The 23,845-nt window shown below is 36.6% G+C and overlaps 3 protein-coding genes and 1 pseudogene across 5 annotated transcripts; 2 read left to right on the top strand and 2 right to left on the bottom strand.

Moving 5' to 3' along the window:
• The first annotated feature begins 1,950 nt into the window (after positions 1 to 1,950).
• LOC147518542 (uncharacterized) lies at positions 1,951 to 6,768 on the top strand. The gene is made up of 4 exons (XM_086593953.1): positions 1,951 to 2,167; positions 4,625 to 5,359; positions 5,551 to 5,772; positions 6,251 to 6,768. The coding sequence occupies exons 1-4, from the start codon at positions 1,951 to 1,953 to the stop codon at positions 6,766 to 6,768; spliced, it is 1,692 nt and encodes a 563-aa protein (XP_086450079.1).
• A 1,859-nt stretch (positions 6,769 to 8,627) lies between these two features.
• LOC147518543 (galactinol--sucrose galactosyltransferase-like) lies at positions 8,628 to 11,883 on the top strand (annotated as a pseudogene). The gene is made up of 5 exons (XR_015211822.1): positions 8,628 to 9,223; positions 9,321 to 10,111; positions 10,257 to 10,435; positions 10,550 to 10,895; positions 11,203 to 11,883. The product of XR_015211822.1 is annotated as a galactinol--sucrose galactosyltransferase-like (transcript).
• Positions 11,884 to 12,322: 439 nt separating this feature from the next.
• Positions 12,323 to 19,146, bottom strand: LOC147518544 (putative sugar phosphate/phosphate translocator At3g17430). Its single transcript, XM_086590340.1, has 10 exons — positions 18,929 to 19,146; positions 18,459 to 18,697; positions 17,921 to 18,028; positions 16,603 to 16,634; positions 16,436 to 16,486; positions 15,277 to 15,338; positions 14,923 to 15,184; positions 13,478 to 13,743; positions 13,280 to 13,374; positions 12,323 to 12,793 (listed from the first exon to the last, which is right to left on the bottom strand). The coding sequence occupies exons 2-10, from the start codon at positions 18,540 to 18,542 to the stop codon at positions 12,617 to 12,619; spliced, it is 1,137 nt and encodes a 378-aa protein (XP_086446466.1). The 5' UTR covers positions 18,543 to 18,697; positions 18,929 to 19,146; the 3' UTR covers positions 12,323 to 12,616.
• A 1,133-nt stretch (positions 19,147 to 20,279) lies between these two features.
• LOC147518545 (DNA-directed RNA polymerase V subunit 7-like) lies at positions 20,280 to 23,696 on the bottom strand. Of its 2 annotated transcripts, XM_086594785.1 has the most exons (3): positions 22,770 to 23,522; positions 20,605 to 21,117; positions 20,280 to 20,416 (listed from the first exon to the last, which is right to left on the bottom strand). In XM_086594785.1, exons 2-3 carry the CDS (start codon positions 21,107 to 21,109, stop codon positions 20,394 to 20,396), a joined length of 528 nt encoding a protein of 175 aa, XP_086450911.1. In that variant the 5' UTR covers positions 21,110 to 21,117; positions 22,770 to 23,522; the 3' UTR covers positions 20,280 to 20,393. The 2 variants fall into 2 exon arrangements, with proteins under 2 accessions (XP_086450911.1, XP_086450910.1); XM_086594784.1 differs by lacking the exon at positions 22,770 to 23,522 and adding an exon at positions 23,536 to 23,696 and having other exon boundaries at positions 20,280 to 21,117.
• Between the last annotated feature and the right edge of the window lie 149 nt (positions 23,697 to 23,845).

The following is a 23,845-nucleotide window of genomic DNA, read 5'->3' on the forward strand; positions in this document are numbered from 1 at the left end:
TTAGAGTGTCTGGAGGGAGAGGAAAAGGGAGAGTGAGAGAGACGAAGAGAAAAAACATAAGGGAATAGATGAGGACAGACAGACAGAAACCAACCAAATTGGTTTTTGTCCGCATAATCCCCCCCTTCTCCCAAAATGTTCGCTCCGCTCACGGATAAATTGTACCCTTGGAAGCTTTTGGTTTTAGGTTTGTTTGCAGACCTATATACAACACACATTGAAAGGTCTTCTTGATATAGATAATGCATAAGTCGAATCTATGTTTTGTATGGCGTACACTTGTGGATATTTCCTCGCAAAGGTACCTCGGTCTTCCACATATTTTCACGAGGACTAGTTGTTGCGGCCTAAATATGAAATAAGTGAAAGTTGTTATCTTTTAACCTAACATTGTAACTAGGGTGATGATGCAAGAAATATAAATGTTATTGTCTACCGATTATACCGAAAATCTCACTAAAACAGACTCAACAAAATACACTTGTGCTTTATGATGTGGAGGAGAAGAAGACACTGCACTACAAAGGTCATAGATAGCTTTGGTAAAATCCTATTAAAATATATTAAAATAAATTAGTGAGCTCAAAAATATCTTAACTCCCCATAAGTGTGCAACTTTTTGCGTTAATCTCCCATAAGAATATATTTCTCACATACTTTGGTCTGGTTAGATTAGCATAAGTTTTGTTGTTAGATCTTCCATTTTTGTTGCCCTAGGTTTCAATTTGACGTACGGATGGTAGCAATTATGTCGTCCGTCTTCCGAAACTTATTTTTAACAACTCTAGACAATGTTACAAATTTGACCAGCTAAATTTAAGACCCTTCTACAAAACCCATTAGAATGGTCATTTGGTGCTTAGGGTGCTATAGCACCCCATTGGACTTGCTCTAACTCAAAATGTTGCACAATATACCAGCCATTTCTCATTCATGAAAGCTCACACACACAAAAGGCAAGTGGTGTCTAGGTATAAAATTCAACAGTGCGCCCTTAACACTTGATGCACTACTCAAAATATCTAAAATCACAACCCAAAATGAGTTCAATTTAAGATAAAAGAATGTAATAGGTTTTTGACAATATGAATGAACAGGGCTATGGTGTTGGGTACTTGGGTTCACACCACACTTCAGTCACACACTCACACTGTCATGGGCAAATATCGTCAGGCTGATATTTCAGCCTGTTATATCAGAACTAACTCGAAATGTATGTGGTTAGTATTCGTATGTTGCAGGTTCAAGCGGGAAAAAGAGGAGAAAGAAGAGAATGGACACGTGCCAGGAAGTGATAGGGCAAGACTACAACTAGAACACTATATAAAGACTGAAAGGAGAAAAAAAGATTCATTCGATTCATTCCATAAAAACTTGTAAAACCAGAGCAATAGAGAGAGAGTTTGAGCGACTTTGTAACCGCCATTACTGATGAATATAAAAGCTTAAGTTTTACTTCTTTTTTATTCTCAATTCAATCCAAACCATTTCAATCCATAACTGATCTTAGAAGAAGAACTTGATCACTACATTGGCGCCGTCCGTGATTCAAAGACAAGAAAAGCTGTTTATTTTCTTTTTCTTTGAAGATCGAATCCATTCGTAGAAATTTGAGATAAAGAAGAAAAATTGGCGATTGTGTTCAAGGAAATTCTATAAGATCAGTGAAGTGTTCATTTTCTTGTCTAGATGCCTCCAAAGCATGCTACAACAAGTAAAACGATGATGATTAATGAAGAAAGTACTTCTTAAGTAGCATCCAAGAATGAGGAACGCAGAACAAGGCGATCGGTAAGTAGATTGATAGAAGAAGTAAAAGAGATACATGAAGAAGAGGTGTCTTTAAAAGCCTTGTTGAGAAAGTTTGAAGAATTGGAAAAGCATAACAAAGTTTTAATGGCTGAAAACAAAGCTGTGAGATAAGAGAATGAGAAGCGTGCAATAGAAGCTATGTATGAGAAAGATGGCGAGGAGTCGAGTTCAGGCACTCCAATGGTGAGGAAGAGCCATCTTGAGGAAGTGAGAAAAATCCACCTCGAAGAGGTGCAATCAGTAGCGAAATCAACACCAAAGGTGGTGCAAGAGGAAGAGGTAAAAACACCAATCATGAAGGAAAATGGTGCAGGAGATGATGTAGAGGCAATTTGGGGACCAGCTCCTGAAAAAGGTTTCAGCTTCGATTTGTAAATTGGCAGACGATGTAAGTAGAAACCCGTTGAAAAAGGAAGTAGAGAGAGTGTCGTTACCTCCAAAATTCAAGAAACCAAAGTTCACCCATACATGGACCATCTCTTTAGCTATCGACAACAGTTCTCGATATATCACGGAGCGAAGTATTGGGATTTCGTACTATGTCGGTCATTTTCTTCAAGCCTTAAAGGCAAAGCACTGAAGTGGTTCTGTACAATACCGGAGAGGACCATTTTGTGTTTTCATGAAATCGAAGAAAGATTCCTCACCAACTATGGTCATCAGAGGGTGAAGCCAAAATAGGTGTCGGTCCTATTCCAATTGAAACAAGGGAAAAAGGAGTCTTTGAAGGATTTCTTGGCGAGATTCAAGGCCGAAACTCAATTAGTCGAGAGGCTTGACGAGTCTGAAATGACAGTCGTCATGGCATTTCCAAACAGGTGTGATATCTGGATTATATATGCACAAATATCTCTTACGAAAAAAAGTTAAAAGTCTACAAGAGTTATATGACAAAGCTGATAGAGATATTAAAGTCAAAGAAGGGATAAATGTAGCCACTATGCAAATTGTATTGCAAGTGTCAGAGACAGGAAAGAGGGACAAAGATAATGGAGATCGACACGAGAGTCGAGACTCCTTGAGGTCAGATAATAAAATACCTTAGGAGTATTATACAAATCGGGATAATCAACCACAACAAAGAATGAAATATGCATGAGAGGACATTGAAAGAAAAGCTAGATCCCAATAATTTTATCTCCATCAATACCACACCGGAAGATATATTAAAGAGGATCGCAAAAGAAGATTTCGTGACATGGCCAAAATACACTCAGGGAGATGACGAGCAGACCTTATTGTCAATTCCACAAGATTGAGAACCATGAGACAAATAGATGTTTGCAGTTATTTAAAGAAATTGACAGCCTAGTTGCGAGAGTTTAGGGTTGATGTCAAACCCACAAAAACTGCAACCATACACGAGAAAACCTTGGAGTAATAAATATGATCTACAAAGGGAAAATACTACAGAAAAAAAAGCATGAGAGATAAAATAAGAAAGATTTCAAGGGTAAAAGAAGTGATTGAGGTAAATGTCGAGCCTATTCCAGTAAGTTAAAGTCTGGTATCGGGATGTCATGGGCAAATATCGTCATGTCAATATTTCAACTCGTAATATCAAAACTAATTCGAAATGTCTGTGGTTAGTGTTCGTATGTTGTTGGTTCAAGCGGGAAAAAGAAGGGGAAGAAGCGAATGGACACATGTGAGGAAGTGATAGGGCAAAACTACACTTTGGAACATTATATAAAGACTAGACTGAAAGGAGAAAGAAATATTCATTTGATTCATTCCATAAAAACTTGTAAAACCTGAGGATTAGAGAGAGAGTTTGAGCGACTTTGTAACCGCCATTACTAATGAATACAAAAGCTTAAGTTTTATTTCTTTTTTATTCTCAATTCAATCCAAACCATTTCAATCCATAACTGATGTTAGAAGAAGAACTTGATCACTACACACACCTTACTCAGAATGCCATTGATATTTTTAACGAGGAAGTGAGCCAAGTTCCCTGACCTTGATTCACTTAGAGAAAAGTTTCCTGACCTTGACTTTGATCTGGCGGTGCTGACCCGCGCGCTTGCATCACCCTTTTTAAAACTGGAAATAATGTCGAGTGACACTCGTAAGCAGTGGCGGAGCCAGGGGGGGCCCAGCATACACCCTGGCGTACCCTCACTTTGTCTAAAAAAAAAAAAACTATAGTTATCAACTGTTAAGCTGGTGAGAGAAGAAAAAAAAGAAAAGAAAAGTGGCGTGTGTTGACTATGTTTGTGAGAAAGAATGTGTGTTGATGTCACGTGATGTATTTGGTAAGAGACAAAAAAAAGAAAAAGAAAAGTGGGCGTGTGTTCACAAGAAAGGAAACCAAAAAGAATGTGCTGACGTCACCTAATTATGTACTTGATATACCAATTTGACTCGGTTTAAACAAATCGTACAAAAAAAAAACAAATAAAAAACCCAATAGTACTTGTGTTTCTTTTATCTCGTATTTACCCACCCATATATAAACCCAAACAGAAACCATCTTGTATCTATTAAAAAAAAATAGAAAGAAAAAAACCCCCTCACCTACTCTACTTCTCTTCTCTTCCATTCTCTATTACTCTATATTAAAATTTAAGTATTCTACTTTTCTACCCAAACAAACAATTTTACACCTACCGGTTTTGTGGAGGTAACTAGGTAACCCTTATATTATTTAATTTTTTGTCTTCTTTTTGTACTTATTCCTAAACTATACTATTTAGATTTTTATATGTTTGTGATTATTATTTTATTTTGTGAACATTATTGATGGTTTATTTTAATTCGTGCAATTTCAATTAAATTGATTGGTGGTTTATTTTAATTGTTTAAATAGCTATGCTAAAGTATTTGGTCAAAGAAAAGTCGTTACCCGCTCAACCAACTAGTAACACAGATCATGTTGTTAGTGTTGAAGTAGGATCCTCTTCAAAGCGAAGTCACCAAGAAACTGAGGAAGGTGGTGTTGAACAACCTACGTCAAAGCGGGTTCAACATGGAAATCGTGAAGAACTTAACTTGTCTAGTCTTCCGGGAGACCCTGGATTGAGGAACAAGATTTCAGATTATCATCCTAATGATCGTGATTCAGTGAGAAGAACATATTTGCTTAGGGGTCCTTGCCAGCTTAATCATACTTTTCCTCCAAAGACAATAGGCAAGAGGAACCGTCGCTTTCGGAAAGAGTGGTATAAAGAGTTTAGTTGGTTGGAATATAGTACTCACAAAGATGCCGCGTTTTGTCACTATTGTTATCTCTTTAAATCTGATCAGGGGGCACAAGGAGGCGGAGATGTTTTTTCTTACAAGGGGTTTACTAATTGGGAAAGGAAAACCAAATTAAAAGAGCATGTTGGAGGACCAAATAGCGCTCATAATATTGCTTATAGGGCAGCACATGCATTGCTAAATCAAGAGCAGCATATCGAAACATTTCTTGAGAGACAATCTGACCAAGTTCGAAGGGATTATCGAATACATCTAACTGCAATAACTGATTGTATTAGGTTTCTTTTGAGACAAGGTTTAGCTTTCTGTGGCCATGATGAATCAGAGGAGTCGATCAGTAAAGGCAATTTTATTGAACTTATACGATTTTTAAAAGATCATAACGAAGTCATTAAGAACGTTCTTGATAATGCTTCTAAAATCGGAAATTGACCTCACCGATATATACAAAAAGAGATTGTGAATGCAATTGCTTTGTGGAAACTACAAATGCTATTTTAAAGGATTATGGAAATTCATTGTTTGCTATTTTAGTTGATGAAGCACGTGATATATCAATTAAAGAGCAAATGGCAGTTGTTTTGCGTTATGTCGACAAGAAAGGTTGCGTGATTGAGAGATTTTTTGGAGTTGTGCATGTTAAGAAAACTAGTGCAGTAACACTTAAAAAGGCAATTGATGAGTTGTTCTCTAAGCATGGGTTAAGCATATCTAGACTGCGTGGACAAGGGTATGATGGGGCCAGCAATATGCAAGGTGATTTGAATGGCCTAAAACACTTATAATGAAAGAGAATGAGTCTGCATTTTATGTTCATTGTTTTGGCTCATCGGCTTCTTGATTAGCCCTTGTATCGGTTGCAAAGAACCATGAGTCAATTGCTAACCTTTTTAGTGTTCTCTCTAATGTGGTAAATCTTGTTGGAGCATCATGTAGCGGCGAGATATGTTTACGAAAGCAATGAAGGCTAGAGTTGTTGCGACCTTACAAAGCGGAGAAATTTCAAGTGGTAAAGGGTTGAATCAAGAGACTAATCTTAAACGATCCGGTGACACTCGATGGGGCTCACACTATTATACACTTCTTGGCATGATAAACGGTTATGGTTTGATTACTTGATGTGCTTGATAATATAGCGGAAGATGGTTCAAGCTTCGGAACAAAGAGGTGAGGCTTACGGATTATTGAGTTGGTCAGTCTTTTGAATTTATCTTAAATTTGCATTTGATGAAAGCGATACTAGGAATTAGCAATGATTTGTCAAAGGCTTTGCAACGTGAAGACCAAGACATTGTCAATGCTATGGCTCTTGTTAAAATAACAAAGGTACGCTTACAGACGATGGGAGATGATGGGTGGGATAGTCTCCTAGTTGAAGTTTCTTCACTATGTGCCAAACATGATGTGGTTGTTCCAAATATGAAAGAGAGGTATGTGGCTCAAGGGAGGTCTCGACGAAGAGCGGAAGGAAGCACCAATTTACATTACTATCGTGTTGGATTATTCTATCACTGTATTGATTTGCAACTTCAAGAGTTAAACGACCGGTTTAATGAAGCAAACACAGAATTACTTCTTTGCATGGCATGTCTTGATCCTTGTGAGTTGTTTGCTGCTTTCGATAAGCAAAAGTTGATCCATTTTGCTCGACTTTATCCCGATGATTTTTCAGAAATAGATCAGATGGAATTAGCGGATCAGCTTGAGAATTATATCATTGATGTGCGTCCGATACTAAGTTTGGTAAAGTAAAACAGAATTAGCAGCCTAGCCAAAATAATGGTTGAGACAAAGAAAAGACATTGTGTACCCACTTGTGTATTTGTTGATTAAGTCATTTGATTTTACATTTACTCTCAAGCATCGTGGAGAGGGCATTTTCTGCTATGAATATCATAAAGAATCGTCTGCGCAATCGGATGGCGGATGAATGGTTGAATGATTGTTTAATAACATACATTGAAAAAGAAGTTTTTGATAGCATTGATACCGAGTTGATCTTGCAACGCTTCCAAAAGATGAAGAAGGATGACAAAAAAGAAGGACGCCGAGGACAACTATGAATAAGTATATATTTGTTTAGATTGAATTATTTTTTCTTTTCTTATTTTTTTTTATATTACATTTATTGCAATTATTTTATATGATTTTTTTATGTTCTAAATATACTTATTTTGTGATCGGATTTGAATTTTTAGTTAAAAAAAAATTAGCGTGTTTTTTTTTTGGGTTATATTGACATACCCCCCCACCACTAGTTGCAATTAGGATTACCCCCATAATAATTGAAATTAGGATTCCCCCAACTTGATAGTCAATAGGAGTCAACCAACGGTTTCCGTCGGTTGGTGGTCAAGGATCATGAATTGTCTTAAATACCCCTTTTACGTGGAAATTCTGAAATTAGCCATTGACAATCGTTCAAAGCCCACAACTCAAGCCCACAACCATTTTCTTAGACCCACTCCTCTAGTTCGTCCGTTCTTGTTTCGCTTCATCATGCATACATTTGTCAATGGAGCGGACCTTGTTCTGTTAGAAGCGTCGCATGGACAAGTTAGATCCTATTTGAGAGTCAAATATTTGCAAGCATGAAAAGACAATTAACTTAAGGTGGTTCAAATTGTTAAACAAAGTATTTACCAAGCTACCAAAAGGCATCTATGTAAATACGAAGGTGTACTTCTAGGCGGACTTCGTTTACGTCCACTTGCATTACCGTGCACCGGACCGGTGAAGCCGTAAAACACGAAGAGAACTACAAGACCGTTGCAAATTGAGGAGGATGACTAGATTCGAGCATCACTAACCATGAACAAGGTGCAAAGGATCAAAATCCAACAAGTAAAAAATAAAAACAAAAAGATCAAAATCCAACGAGTCATTTTTTTAATCAGTCAATGGAGCTGCTTCTGTTGTCTTGGAACCGAAGAATGAAGAGCAGACTCAATATGGAGAAACTTGTCTTGTTGTCATTGAGGAAGACTGAATATTCCACGAGGTAACACAAATAATTCATCATAAAAACTTTATTAACTATACTTAAAAATTATAAAATGAAGAAGAATCTTCACACTCAATAATCTCACCGTGGAAAGAAATAGAGTTGAAAGAGTTTTTTAATGGAAATCACAAATGATCCCAACAAACAAGAAAAAGGGAATTACAGTAACATGTGAGCTAGAATCAGTCACTTACCTCAAAACAATACTGGATTTGATTCTTCAACTTCAAGTTTGGTTTAACGAGATATAACAAGAAGATGAGAAGTGAGCTCTAATCAGTTTGGTTTGAGGAATAGAAAATAATTAAGTCAAATAAACAATGTCTAATTTCGACTTTGGGTTTTGAACAGTGTCAATGGCTAATTTTGTAATTTCCACAGAAAAAGGGTATTTAAGACAATTCATGATCCTTGACCAGTCAACTAACGGAAACTGTTGGTTGACTCCTATTGACTGTCAAGTTGGGGGGGAAATCCTAATTTCAATTATTATGGGGGTAATCCTAATTGCAACTAGTGGTGGGGGGTATGTCAATATAACCCTTTTTTTTTAATGCTTGGTTTATGGGTGGCTCACCCTCACTTACATTCCTGGCTCCGCCACTGCTCGTAAGTCAGTTGGGAAGCTGTCACTTGAGTGCTGGCAAAATGTTCACAATTTCACAGTGCTGTTGTAAACGGTTCATTCTTATTAATCGTTTCATAGTACCTCTTCTGCTTGAGCAAAATTTGTAACTTGGGATCTTCCAATGGGGCATGTTAATGGTGGAACATACTCTCCAATTACCTTAGAAGGATCAAATTTTAGGGCCAACGGCAATTTGATCCTGTCTGAGGTACCTTTGAACATCATAGCAACACCAGCATCATTTCTTATCACAACAAATAAAATCACAAACCTAAGTGGTTGTTTTGTTGGGTTCAGCTCAAAAGAGTCCAATTATAGGCATGTGGTGTCTATAGGCAAGCTCAAGGACAAGGTTCACAAGCATTTTTAGATTCAAAATTTGGTGGAGTACACATTGGGCTGGTAATAAAGGCAGTGATATTGAATTAGAGACCCAGATGATGGTGTTAGATAATTCAGATTCTGGGAGGCCTTATATCTTTATGTTACCCCTTATTGAGGGATCATTTAGCACTTCCCTCCAGGGCGGCACAGACGATACCTTGGATATTTGTGTTGAAAGTGGCTCTACTAAGGTAGTTGCTTTATTGCCTATGATCTATTGGTTTTAATTTCTTTAATTTGCTTATAATAGTACTATTTTTTTGTTTATTTGGTCAAAAAAAATTGTAGGTGACTAGTTCAAGCTTTAAGAGTGTTTTGTACATGCATGTTGGAGAAGATCCTTATAATGTAATTAAGGATGGCATGAAAGTGGTGAGGCCGTGAGGGAACATCTAGGCACATTCAGGCTATTAGAAGAAAAAACCCCTCCAGGCATTATAGATAAGTTTGGGTGGTGCACCTGGGATGCATTTTACCGCAAACCGCATCCTGAAGGTGTTTGGGAAGGGGTGAAAGGTCTAGTAGAAGGTGGGTGTCCACCAGGTCTAGTCATCATTGATGATGGGTGGCAAACCGTTTGCCATGATGATAAGCCCTTGAGAGATCAGGACGGCACCTATGAACATGATACTTTAGATCGTGAATCACATAAGCATTACAGGCTCGTGGCTTTTGAAGAGAATAGCAAATTCATGAATTACAAGAACAAGAATAAGTTGATACGGTTGAAAAAGGCCGACGGAGAGCAAGCCAGTGAGGAGCCAATGAAAGGCATGGGTGCGTTAGTTAAGGACATTAAGGAGTCCTTCAAGAGCATAGAGTATGTATATGTCTGGCATGGTTTGTGTGGTCATTGGGGTGGTATAAGGCCCAATGTCCTCAGGATGCCTACTTCAAGGGTCATAATGCCTAAGAGATCGCCTGCACTCCAAATGAATATGCTAGATCTAGCCATTGATGAGATGGAGAAGTATGGCGTGGGGTTGGTCATGTCAGAGTCAGTGCACGAATTGTTCGAAGGGCTTCACTCACATCTTGAATCTGTTGGGATTGATAGAGTGAAGGTTGACTACATTCATGTAAGTTCTACAACTGATCTTTTTTGTAGTATCTTCACTTGGAAATGTGACTCTGCCTTCGTACTCGAATTTGCCAAGTGTCATAAGGAGATCCCCGTATAACAGAATCATGAATGCAGTTTTAATAAATTTTGGGTTGATGCAGTTCCTGGAGATGGTATCTGAAGACTATGATGGTCAAGTGGAGCTTGCTAAGGCTTACTATATGGCGCTAACTGCCTTGGTAAAAAACAAATTTCGAAGGGAATGGTCTCATTGCTAGCATGGAGCAGGGGAACGACTTCTTTCTCCTTGGAACTGAAAGCATATCACTTGGTCGAGTTGGTAATAACTTCAATAATAGTTGTTTTGTTGTAGTAATGTTTCCTCGAAATGGTCCAAGTAGTTAAAAAATGCTTCCAATACGATGTACTCATTCTTCCTTTTTCAAACTTGTAGAAGATGATTTTTGGACTGTTGATACAATGAGTGATCCAAGTGGTGCATTCTGGCTCCAAGGGTGTCACTTGGTGCATTGTGCTTACAATAGCTTATGAATGGGGAACTTTATTCATCCTGACATCCTTGTGCAGAATTTCATGCTGCCTCCAGGGCGATATCAGGAGGGCCAATCTACATTAGTGACAATGTTGGAGCGCATGACTTTCAACTACTAAAGAGTCTTGTATTACCTGATGGATCAATTTTAAGGTGTGAATATTATGCACTCCCAACTGGAGATTGTCTCTTCAAAGATCCATGGCGTGATGGGAAGACAGTGCTCAAGATATGGAACCTTAACAAGGTAAGTTCCAACTTCCAACACCTAAAGCTCACGACTTTGGTTAATATCCAATAGTACTAAAGAGAAATGTTTGCTTAGAGAATAACCATGTACCATTGAGCGCTCACCATTCAGAAATGTTAGCCTTCTTTCAGTAACTGTTTGTCCTAAATATTATGTTCAACTTTACCATCAAAATGGAACTAGGCCATTCATTACATCCCTGACGGTTGTGCACATGTACTAAGAAGCAAAAAGGTGCGTGCTCAAATTTCTTGGATAGAGTGAACTTCAACTAATAATTTGCTCAAATTGTGCTATGTAACAGTATACAGGAGTCATTGAAGCATTTAACTGTCAAGGGGGAGGATGGTCTAGAGAAGCCAGAGCTAACATAAGTTTCCGAGTTCTCTCGCATTGTGGCCTCCACAATAAACCCAGAAGACGTTGAATGGAAAATTGGAAAGGGAGGGATTTCAGCTGATGGAGTAGAAGCATTTGTTGTCTATGCATTTCAGGCAAAGAAGATGGTCCTTTTGAAGGCATCAGAACATATAGAAATTTCACTGGAGCCATTTACCTATGAGATTTTTACAGTTTCTCTTGTGCAAAATCTTGTTGAACGAAACGAAAGTGTTCATTTCGCAGCTATTGGATTAGTGAACATGCTTAATACTGGTGGGGCAATACAATCACTAAGCGCTGACGATGCCACAAATTTGGTACAGATTGGGGTGAAGGGAACAGGGGAATTTAGAGTATTTGCATCAAAAAGGCCAAAAATTTGTAGAATCAACAGCGACGATGTATCATTTAGGTATGAGAAATACATGGTGGCTATTCAGGTTCCATGGCTAAGTTCTTCAAAGTTCTTTTTTTTTTTTTTTGATTGGCAAGCCTGTTTTTAAAATGAGATCAGACCTCTGGTATCATCATCCAAAGATTTTACCGGTACTAGTCGGCACCTGCTCAAAGTTCTCTTTAATAGACTACTACTTCTAATCTCAAAGTCTGCTGCTAATTAAGAGTTGGGCGAAACCAACAATTTGGTGTATAAGCTCTGTTTTCTTTTTCTTTCACATTCTGACATTTACACAACTGATAGTCTGATACAATAAAGTACTCCTTAATTGTAGTCAGACATTTTTGTTTCTGTATTGCACAATAGCTCAAACTCGTTCATTGAGTGAGCCATCGTGTGTTGTTTGGGATGAAAAAAAAATCAGATGGATAATAGTTATAATACTATTCTTCGTTCTTTCAGACTACGCTGCTAGTAGAAAATTCAGAAGGGTATGCATGACCTGAATACCTGATTAGTGATTAAACCTGTGCAGAATATCAGATCAAGTTACAACTTACAAAAGTGGATAGAAGTCATAGAGCTATTCAATAAACAAGTAAACAACTGCACCCCACGCTTTAATCTATTAAAAACTACCAACAAATTATGCCAAGGAATTCTTAACTATAAAGTCTCTTGTTCCAAATAATTTGAGACAGAAATGTGAACTGGAAGAAACTATTTCTTAAAGGGGCCCTGCAGAAGTTACAAAATTCTACAAGATTTCACCTTTGATAATGCAGTGAATTTTGATGTGAAAAGAATGGTATTCTTCACCCAAAAAGAAAAGAAATGAGGGAATGCATTTCAACCACTTTTGCTTCCTTTCCATATAAATTGGAAGAAATGCTTACAGGAAAACTTGTCGGTATTTTGGGCTATTTGGCTATTTAACAAATCATGCAGTATGACTACTAAGCTGACTTCGCCCAAGATGAGACAGTCTCGAAGATGCAATTAGAGGCGCTTCTTCATCTACGTTTTGATCATCAGTAGAGAGATTCCCTCCATTGCCTCCTGCATCCTTTATATCGGGCATGTAAACATCAGACGACTTCTTCTCCAACTTCCACTCCTGCAAAAGTGGAAACATTAACATCATGATGACCAAGGAATGAAAATCAATAGCAGAAAATAAATACAAAACCAACACTAACAAGGGCTGGGTCGCATTGAACTGCATTACATGATGAATTGTATGGATAAGAACAAATGGTGAATTACATCTACAAGTTATAATTCGCTCCTGTTAATACTTCTTCGTGCAGGCCAGATGTATACTTCTTCATTCAAGGTCAGGATGCTAAATGCTTATTTAAATCCAGTATAGAGAAATCTATTGGCAGTCTATTGTACATACAACTTAATCTGTCACCGGAACATGAGTTAAGAACTTATATTTTGGAAGCTTTGGCTCATATGCTCATCAGACGGGATTCTCCAATGTATGCACATCTCTATCAGTGTGTGTGCTTAATAAAATAAGCTACCAGCGAAAACTTTTAGCCCTAATGAATAATGAGACTGATAAGTGACAAGATAACAGTAGAACTGAGTAGACCTTTGACACTCTGTCTGGAATACTTTCAGCAGTAATCTGAGATGCACGAACATCCCTGACCTTCAAGTAGTTGTACATGACAACACCGCATAATGCTGGAAAGAAACCCATTCAATTCATAAGTACATTTTGAACTAAAATGAAGAATATAGGATAATGCTTCGACAACTAATGCAGTAAAGATGGAAAAAGAAATACCAATTGCATATCCGATAATATTCAGCCCAGTAATAGTCGACTCGGGAAATATAACTGTTGAAAGGGCTATCAATATCCAATCCTTTAAAACACCAGCAACTCTAATGGTGACTGCCCCTGTTCTACCAATAACTAAGAAAATTGAGAAGTTCAAGGCCAGAGCACTGAGTGCATTTGAGAAAAATATCCAGAAATTGAACTGAATTTGCGAAACTTGCATTTCTGGCTTTTCAAGTAAATACCATGGAACAAATAGAAAGACAAAACTGCAAAGGAAAACACAAGGAAATGAGCACCTCAAGGAAATACAATAGAAGTAAAGTAGTAAACAGTACAAAAAAATAGGAATTATCATAATAATGAGTTTCCATGGAAGTATGGAACAGATCATAAAAAATATGGTGAGGAAGATAACAAGTTCTGGTGTTCCAATAGTAACTCATTGTTTTACACTGTTATGATACAAGGTGAACTGTGCAAACAATTTGCTATAGATGTATTGAAAAGGATCAAACCCCTGAACACAAAAACAGTTCAGGCAACACATTTCTATGTTAAGAGATATCAGTGTTGGTATCCAGGCTGATTTAAAACTCTGAGCTTTCGGAACCAATCCATCCAAGTCCAGAATATCAATACATACAATATTTAAAACACTGAGATCTTGGATCCAATCCATCCAAGTACAGAATATTTATACATATCAAGATCCATTGCAATAATAGTTGGTTTTCCATATGCTTGATCAACTTCCAAGTGTAATAGTTCTTACTAATCAGTCCATCCACTGCCTCTTCAAATGTAAATTGGTAATTCTCAACATAACAATACACTTCAATAAAGTTTATGGTTTACCGACTCAGAAAGTAAGATAATCAACAGAAAGTAAACTCTAATTCGTTGTTTCAAGCCTCAACTTTGTTCACTATCTATATTCATGCTTTTCAGAATCACTCTGAAATTACACGTGAAATTTCCTATCTGGATTAGCACCTTGTTTCTGGCAGAGTCAGAATAGTAACCCACTTCAGTAAATCATGCGACGTACCACTTCAAGAAAAAGCATGTAGTTTGATTCTGTAGTGTTCTATATGGAGTAAAAGTAGTATCCTCGTATTTCACTCTAATTTGTTATAAGTGTGACTCCTGACGACCTTGACAGGGGGCAAATTTACAATGGTTCAAAATGTTTCCCTTTTCCACTATATGTAATTATGTATTGGTTTAGAGAATATTATCCTCTCCAGAGTTGATACACACATACGCAACCTCACTTGAGGCTACCTTCTTTCTTAACCAGAGTTAAGAGAAAACAGATCTTAACACGAAACTGGTTAACTTTCTCCCATTTTCTATCCCGTCATGGTTATGCGTTAACAATTAGAGTTTTGTGTCTGAGAGTACATAAGAACATGAAATAAAAGGTGAATCTCAAAATAGAATACCTGCATGGAGCTATGTAGTACAAGCTGGTTATAGGATTTAATGTCAATCCCTTCTTCTGGAGAAGGACTTGGGTCAAAACCAGTCTAAGAGCTTCAGCAACTATGCCCGTGACCTGGTAAAGTGTACCTACTACGTTAAAATGAATTTCCCCATATGAGGAAACGACAACTCCAACGCTGACGAGCACCATGTTCAAGAGTACGTCACACCTTAATTTGTCAGTCCCACATACAACGGCCATGAAAAATGTTGCAACAGGCACTGTTCATGGAATTAGAATAACCGGTAAATCACCTTTTATGAACAGTAAAAATATTAAAATAGGAAAGACCATACTAGTTATATTTACATACTTAGAGCCTTGAGCATCTGTATGAAGGCCACAGATATGTGCAAATAGGCAGTGTTACCAAACCTGTGAAAGGCAGAGAAATTGTGATTGACAAAAAAAAGGAAGAGAAATTCTGTTCACAACCAACTGTTAGGGCAATATAACTGTTATCATCATTTATGACAATAGATAAAGTGCTAAAATCATCATTTATGACCATAGCTAAAGTGCTAATCTGCGATTAATGATTATAGGCATGACAATAGCTATAATCCTGAACAGAGGATTAAACTCGGCTTAATTTAGGAATGCATTATCTGATTGTAATGGGTAAGGCTCATTACGTCTACCTCCCCCCCCCTAGTCCTTTATCCTTTAAATTTTTCTAATAAACTGGTAGGGGTCTGCCTAACCCCCCTCCCCTGGAGGTTTCCTCAAAAAAAAAAACAAAAAAACTCAGTTTAATTAAATTATTGTGAAATTGTGTTACATATCCTTTAATGTTTATCACCAACACAGAATACATAAATATACTAGAACCTTGTCCATTGCACAATTTGTCACAACAAAAGAGAATTAAAATTACTAGATGTGATACTTTAATGTTTATCACCAACACAGAATACATAAATATACTAGAACCTTGTCCATTGCACAATTTGTCACAACAAAAAAGAAAATTAAAATTACTAGATGTGATACACGGGACTTAAAAATCATCAAGTAAATGGAAATTCTCGGGACAAAACAAGTGATTGCTGAAGGGGATTTGGAATTCAAATATTTCATACCCAAAATCAATTTCTGCATGTGGCTCCTCACATAAGAAAAGAGGGAAGATCATCCCAAGCAGATGTATACCGCGCAAGAGAGGTGATGAAAGCATACATCTCTTTACAGAATGGGGAATATAGGCAGTTAGTCTACAATAACAGTTTCAAAATCCAAACCCTTTACAAATGTCCTGTTCTGGCCTAGACATGTTGTGCTTTGGGCTTCTAATGTAACTGACCATTGTATCAATCAATAGAAAAGAAAAACTACTTCAACAAGAACTTGCTAAATAGCTAATATAGCCACATCGGAAAATACACTTAGTACTAACAAAACTAGATTGACTATAGAAAAGTGCCACATTATAATCAAACAAGAAATTCAATGCTACAATAATAAGTGTTTACCATAGACTTGACGCGAAGAATGCACTTATGGGAATGACACAGGTCGCATATCTGCAATCCAGAAAAATGAATAGAATGATAAGAAAGATTCATTGGACAATAACAAGACCAAAAGAACACAAAAATATAAGAGGAAGGACCAGTACAAGAGATATTAAAAACCTTACATTTCAAATGTCATTTTGACAGGTGATACAACCTGCATAATTCAACAGGTTAAAGCTAAGGCATTAGAACAAGTATAGGGCAACAATACAAAGTGGAGAACCTACAAATGCAGACATCTTGAGCAGTATTGTGACAGCATTTTGTTCATGTATAAGGGATGCATTATATGCAGAACAAGTAAACAACATACATTTAATGAAAATATGTGATAGCACTAATACGTCATCTTATCATGTTCTTTATACTTGGAAAAATGTACAAAAAAAGAACTTCCAAACTTGAACATGTACAGCGTGAGTACAACGACAACAAACTTGGAGAGGTATCCTTAATAATGATATATTGACATATCAATAGTGTGCTTCTTTGCTACTGGTTTCTAGCAAATTATGGAAATATCTTTCCCCGTCCCCATTGGTTGTTACGTGACTGGTCTTTGACACATCAACACACCCCAAACAAAACAAAACCACCACACCAAAGCTGTGTGTCCGGTAATTTGGGTGGTAGGCTGCTACACATCTGAAACATGTTTCATGATCTTTCGTTTTTTTTCTTGGTAAAATAGTTTCAGTACTAATATATTACTTTTTATAAATAAAAAGAAAATGTAAACTACACTGAGACATTCCCTCCTATAATCCCAAAGGAAATCTACACATTATAGGATCAAGATGGTAAGACTATATCACCCTATCTTGCCATAAGAGCATCTATCCTACTCCTCTTAACCATAGAAGTATAGGAAAATACCTCCATACTAGCAATTCACAGCTACATATGCTACACAGCAGTTCCTTGACACTTAGTTTCAAATAGAAGAATACTGCTAGGCCAGGATGTTCGTACTTTCCTCTTCTTTACGTCTTTCTTTTCTTACTCCCTTTTTGCCTAAACTAAAACTAGTGACTCTTTCAACTTGATTAGTTGGATACATCCGTTTCTCAATGTCTTCATGTCTGAATGTCACATTTAAGTTTTGGAATTTCAAATAGCTTTCGAGACAGATTAGCTCTATGTCTGGCCATCAGTTTCTTCAACAACTGATGTAAGTCTCACGGTGGGAGAGGATTATTCTCTACCTTATTTATAACATTATCCCAAAAAGTTACTTATGATATCTGGTTGTGTCCATCACGACAAGACTTGTCTACTTTTATATGTTGCTAGTGACTGACAAGCGAAAGAGTGAGAAATACAAGGTCTAGTGATTACACACAAGTAATTTCCTTCTCTCGTATGAATGATATTTACTGCAAAAAATAGATCAAACACCAACTCAAAAGAAATTATAGTAAATAGAAATGAGAACCATACCTTAAAGACACGGATAAGAAGGAACGCAACCGCTCCAGAAAATCCCATATGAATCATAGTAAGTGTAATTGGAAATGGAAAATCGAAGTATTTTGGAGATAGGACCCACTGCAAATTTCAGTAACTAGATGGTTATAATCTTACATTGCACAAATATGACAGGCTAAAGAAAATATTAAGCCAAAACTGTAAACTATCTAATGAAGCCAAATTTATTTATCGAAAAAAAAAGATGAATCCAAAATTTGAGAAACAAATATAAGGAAAGACAAACATAATAGGTATAGAACTGAGATACAGCTCAACGACTAATCCAATAAATTATTTGCTGAAAAGGAATACACTTAAATAAACATATGGAATTCACGTCGAGTTTGATATATAATTGGTGATGGTTTTCGTGTTCATTCAAGTGACTGAAAGAATATCAACCAATTTGCATTCTATTGAACTACATTTCATTAATTAATCAAAACGCAGCAATACATAAACAATCACAACAAGAAGCCCAACAATGAAAACAATAAAGATGGTTTACCTTATTGTACAAAATAACTCCTGATGAAAGCAATATGTAGACTAGTAAGTACAAATACGTTAACAATAGTGGTTTCCCAATCATTGTGTCCCTAGTTTAGTGAATAACTTCTCCACTTGAAACTGGACATTAAGATTCCAGTAATCTATCTGAATCCTGTATCAAAGTACATCAGCTCAACCAATGACCCTTCCAGTTTACTAGTCGATTGTACCAAGCATTTATAGTAACATGTTAACCTGAAAAAAACAATATATATATACTAGAACATAAGTACCAAGGTAACAAAAAAAATGATGGATCATATTCAACACTTAAAGTACAGATCTTGAAACAAAAGAAACAATAATAATATTACATTCTATGTATATATATATATATTTCCACATCACATTAGAGTTATACAGATCCATAAGTAACATAATCATCAGATCTATTTACAAATCAAGAGAGGCAAATGAAAACATTACTTGAAATTTTTGTAGATCTCGAGGAGAGAAAGATTTAATTTAGGGTTTTGAGTCCAAAAAATTATTAATTGGGAGAAAGAAAGAAGAGAGTGAGGGAAAGTGATGACGAGGTCTATTTATTTGTGTCTGAAAACTCAAATGCACGAGTTTCAATCTTTCTCATTAATTATTATTTTAATTAAGACAACCAGACAGCTTTCTTTCTTTCTCTTATTAATAAGTTTGAACTCGTTCACTGCCCACCCACGTACCCCAATTATGGATACATTTATTTATACTAATCACTATCGATTTAACTTCTGTTTAATGTGGAGTTGGAGTGTTGGACAGAATAATATATTTTCGTTAATTTTATAACTTAGGGTGAGAAGGAGCTATCATGGGTTTAGATTTCACAAATACTGCTCTAACCATGATCCTGTACAGGAAGTATTGGATCGAGGATCAAAAGAATATACATTTTTCTTCACTATTATCCATGTTGAAATTGATTGTTGAGTTAGTGATATTATAAACAAGGCCAGAGTGTCAAATTTAGCACAAGCACACACATATATTCCTATAATCTTATGTCACATTATTAATCACTAATTGATTAGTATATTGTCTTAGGAGAGATGTGGAAACTTGTTTAGTCAGTAAGGTATATTAGTAATTTAGTATTCTTATCACGACATAGGTTCCAAACCCGCTTCAACCCACACTACTGCCCACTTGCCTTCTCGGGTAAAAAAAAAAATTCTTTTTAATATTACAGTTGTAAGAAATACGATATTAATGAAGGCATTGCGACGAACTTACATATTTTACCTTACTATGCAGACACTGACACTGATAATTTTCATGAAAACTAAATGATAATGGCTGGACTGTGTATAGAGGTTGGACTTTTTGGCTGCATTTAGCAATGCACTTGATAAGCTTGCTTTTCGTTGAGCCCATACAGCAAACTTTCGCCACTAGTACGAATGTCTAAATTTGAGTCCTATTAGTTCATTTTGATGAGATTGTTTTTGCTACTAATCATCCAGTAAACGCATTTTATTGAAATCAATTCTCCTGCAACCAGCACAACATAAGACTGCAAAATTACACCTATATCCGAGACATACATAATGTAGCAAGAGGCTGCATTTGCCACCCAAAAGAGTAGTTCTTTGGCAGACTGCAGTTTTCCACACTACATCAAATAGGTTAACAAGGTGCAATGGGCAACAGGGCAAGTGATTACTGATTAGTAATATACTTGCTGTGTGTGTCTCCAGATAAATCTGTAGAGACTACAGTGAGCCGGTCCGAGTTGCTAGAATAAGAGAAAAGAACTAGCAGAATACTACCATAGAGGCACAGATTTATATAATTGTCGAAATCTACATTACATTAAAAACCAACACGCAGAAATCTGTTTTAGTGAATCACCTGGGCAAAAATGTGCAGTGGAGACCAGGGTACAAGTTTCTGATTCTTACAATTCAACGAGTGCAAAACCTATAGTTCAGCCAGAGAAACAGCTGCATTGGATAAGCAAAAGCTGCAGGACTGATACTAGTCATAAAGGTGGCATACGGATCAGAAAAGCAAACTTCATTACAAAATTACAAGAAAATGGTCCTAGGATATTTATGTGTTCCAATCTTCAGCTACTATAAGCAATCAAATAGGTCCAAGAAAGTCACCTGCCAAACTGCCAATTGCTTTAAATTGCCTTTCTGACTCGACCCATTTTGTTCCAATCACCGCGAACCGGACCTCCACATCCTTTCCGATCTTCAAAAGTCTGTCATTCATAAATACTGGATTTTCTCCATGAACGTACTGGTAGTCTGGCATTGTTTTCGCTGGAACAAATATCTGTTCCACAGGACCACATGTCAGGAAGACCCCTGCCTTTGAAACACTGTTTACAACTCCCTGTAAGATCTCTCCCTTGAAAGGCTTGAAGGTGATACAGTTGAAAACAACAGGGAAGAGGACGCCGCCACATTCCTTCCGAACTTTCCCTTCACCTATCTTATCTAAAGTAGTCAAAGCAACAAAGTAACCATGATCAGAGGTGGCCTTCCGACTTGCAAAGTCATCCATCAGGCGTACCATTATGGCTCTTTGAAGCATCAACCCCTTCGCATCCAGATTATCGGGAGGAATAACTACGTTCCAACTCATTTCTGCTTTGAGATACATATTTGCTCCTGTCATAAACTCAAAATAAGTCAAGATGGACTGTTATATTGAACATTACATTAAAAGCTAATTCAAGATTGAAATACTAACCATATACTATCAAAACAATTGGATTGAGGCGCCTACTTGCATAATAGATTACAATTCTTAAAAAAAAACCATTAACTGTCTCCAATTTTGCTCTCTTCAGGGAGAGTTGCATCAGAAATTCAGCACCAATCCACCTAGATTGAATTGATGCTCTCTGAGGAATCCACAGAAAACTGGACAGGCTCTAATGTGGCAGGCAAAACTTGCGAACACATGGAGAGGATGATCTAAGGAGATATCATTCCTGTTTGCTGGTAAACTAACATGATAGCAGACCACTTGGATTCTTTAAAAGGACCTGTAAGCTGTCTTTACTTTATCTTCCGATCCTCACTAGTCTAATTTGTCCATACTTAATTTCTCCCACATCCTCTATCGGAATGCAACTGGTGGAAATGACAAGTCAAATCTACTGTATGCCAGGTGTGACTAATGTTGTAGTACAGCTACTGTATCGATCTCTCCGGAGGCTAGTGACAGAGTTCATATAATCATATTTGATATAAGGTCTAGTGCCTGATATACCACACACATAAAAAAAACTTCTGCCAATCTCAAGTCTTAACTAATATCTGTCTATCTTAAACTCTAACAAGAAGTCCTTCATCATTCGATTCCAACAAAAACCTTTACATTGTTTTTGAAGGAGTGAATTTTGCAATTACACAGGTAAGAAAAACCACAACAAAAAAGAACATGTTCATATCACTAAGCTTTTCCTAAACATTCTATACAATCATACATATAATTCTGACCTCAAACATATTTTGATAAAATCTCCCAACTTTACTTATTTCACACAATTTTTCCAAGAGTTGATCCTCATTTTCTAATGCTCTATTCTCAGTAAAAAATCACTTTTGCTAGTGACTTCTTGAAAATCAGTGTTCTACCCATTGATGTATCTTCTTCTACTTGTAAATGTTACGATTATAACATAACACCCATATATCATTCTACACATGCAATATATATATAAACCAAAACCATATAATAAAATTACCATGAAAAAAAAAAGCATATGAGAACTAGAAGTAAAAATTAGCATCATAATATGGACATTGTCTCAAAATTAGTTTAAGAGTGTGACTCTTCCATGACCAAGTAGTCTCTGGCAACCCGGCTTGGGCATGACTCGTTTTTGGCTCGCCAAAGCTCAGCTCTTGCTACAATATGAGCCAAACCAGGACACAGTTTACACATTGTCTGAAAACTGAGCCAAAACTAGCTTAGTCGAGCTTCAGTGGTAACCTAAAGCAGTGAAGTTAACCATTTTGAACCACAAATCTGTTATTTTTTTTAAGATACACTATACTTGTACGTGTTACAAGCTGTTGTTTAAGCACATGAAATGTATTTTTGGTTTTAGAAAAATGTGAACTTTAATTAGATCCATGAACTACTTTCAAGTTTCAACCTTAAACCCTCACAAAACCTCAAAACTGGTTTAAGACACAGAAAAAAAAAAAAAACCAAGCGAGACGAACTGAACCTTTTACATGATGAAACATCTCAATAAAAAATAAAAACTATAGAATGTATAGTTAGCTGGGGAAAAAAAAATGGTCACCTTGTTAGCCAAAGGAACCAAGAGCTTTTTCTGCGAAGAAGGAAAGAAGCAGGGGAGAAGAGATGTAAACAAACAAAAGAAGGGGAAATTAATAGGAAAAAAAGTAGTGGGTGGCAGCAGGGGAAGTGAGGAGTTAGCCAATGAACAGTTTCTGTTTCTGCCATAATAATACGTGCGTACGGCAGATTCGTTTCTGTTACCAATGTACGATAAAGAGTACGAAGGTAGTGTTGCTATTGGTTGGAATTTGTTGGGGGTCCATAAACCACCTTAGGTTGAGTCCGTATTTGTTTTATGGATACACGCAATTGGCCCATCTCATTTAAGCCCAAGAACACTTTCAAGAAAAAGAATACCGCATTCTCCTCCTTGCCCTTCTCCAACTCTTTGATCATTGCTTGATGCATTCGATTGAACTGTAACTCGAGGAGATTCATTCAATGGAGGATTTGTTTCAACTTCACCGCTTGAAATGTTCAATTGATCTTCTTGTCTTTCTTGGTTCTGTGGTTGCTAGACTTGATGACATTGCTGTGGGCTTCAGGTTGTTTTCGTTGTCTGGAGAGACGGAAAAGAACCACTCTTGCATAGTTTGGATAACAAGGTTTTAACTAGTACACTGCAAAGCGCATGAGTTTGAACTCGAAAAGGAAGAAGAACCTAAATATTTCATTTACAGTACAAGATAATAAATCGACTAAACAACAACGACCCTTAAAACAGTTAAGAACAGTCAAACATACATAAAAAGGGAAGAAATACAAACCAAATCCTCATTTTGGCCAACGGTTTTGAGTCGAAGCAAAACACTAATCCAAACAACGAATTTGTAGTGGAAAATTTCAGTTTGTCAATATTTGTTTGCAAAAATTTCTAGTGAGAAAATATGGAATTTGCAGTTTTGCCAGTGTTTGTTTATATGGTTTTTTTCCATGACAAATAATTTTTCAATTTTTTGGAAATATATATTTTTTTGTTTTAAAAAACAATAGAGTCTAAAAAAAACTAAAAATAAATATAATTAAAAATAATACAACTCAACATTAAACATTAATAGTAATAGTGTCTTTTGAAAC

Source organism: Coptis chinensis, chromosome 2 (genome assembly GCF_015680905.1).
Source record: "Coptis chinensis isolate HL-2020 chromosome 2, ASM1568090v1, whole genome shotgun sequence".
NCBI lineage: Eukaryota > Viridiplantae > Streptophyta > Magnoliopsida > Ranunculales > Ranunculaceae > Coptis > Coptis chinensis.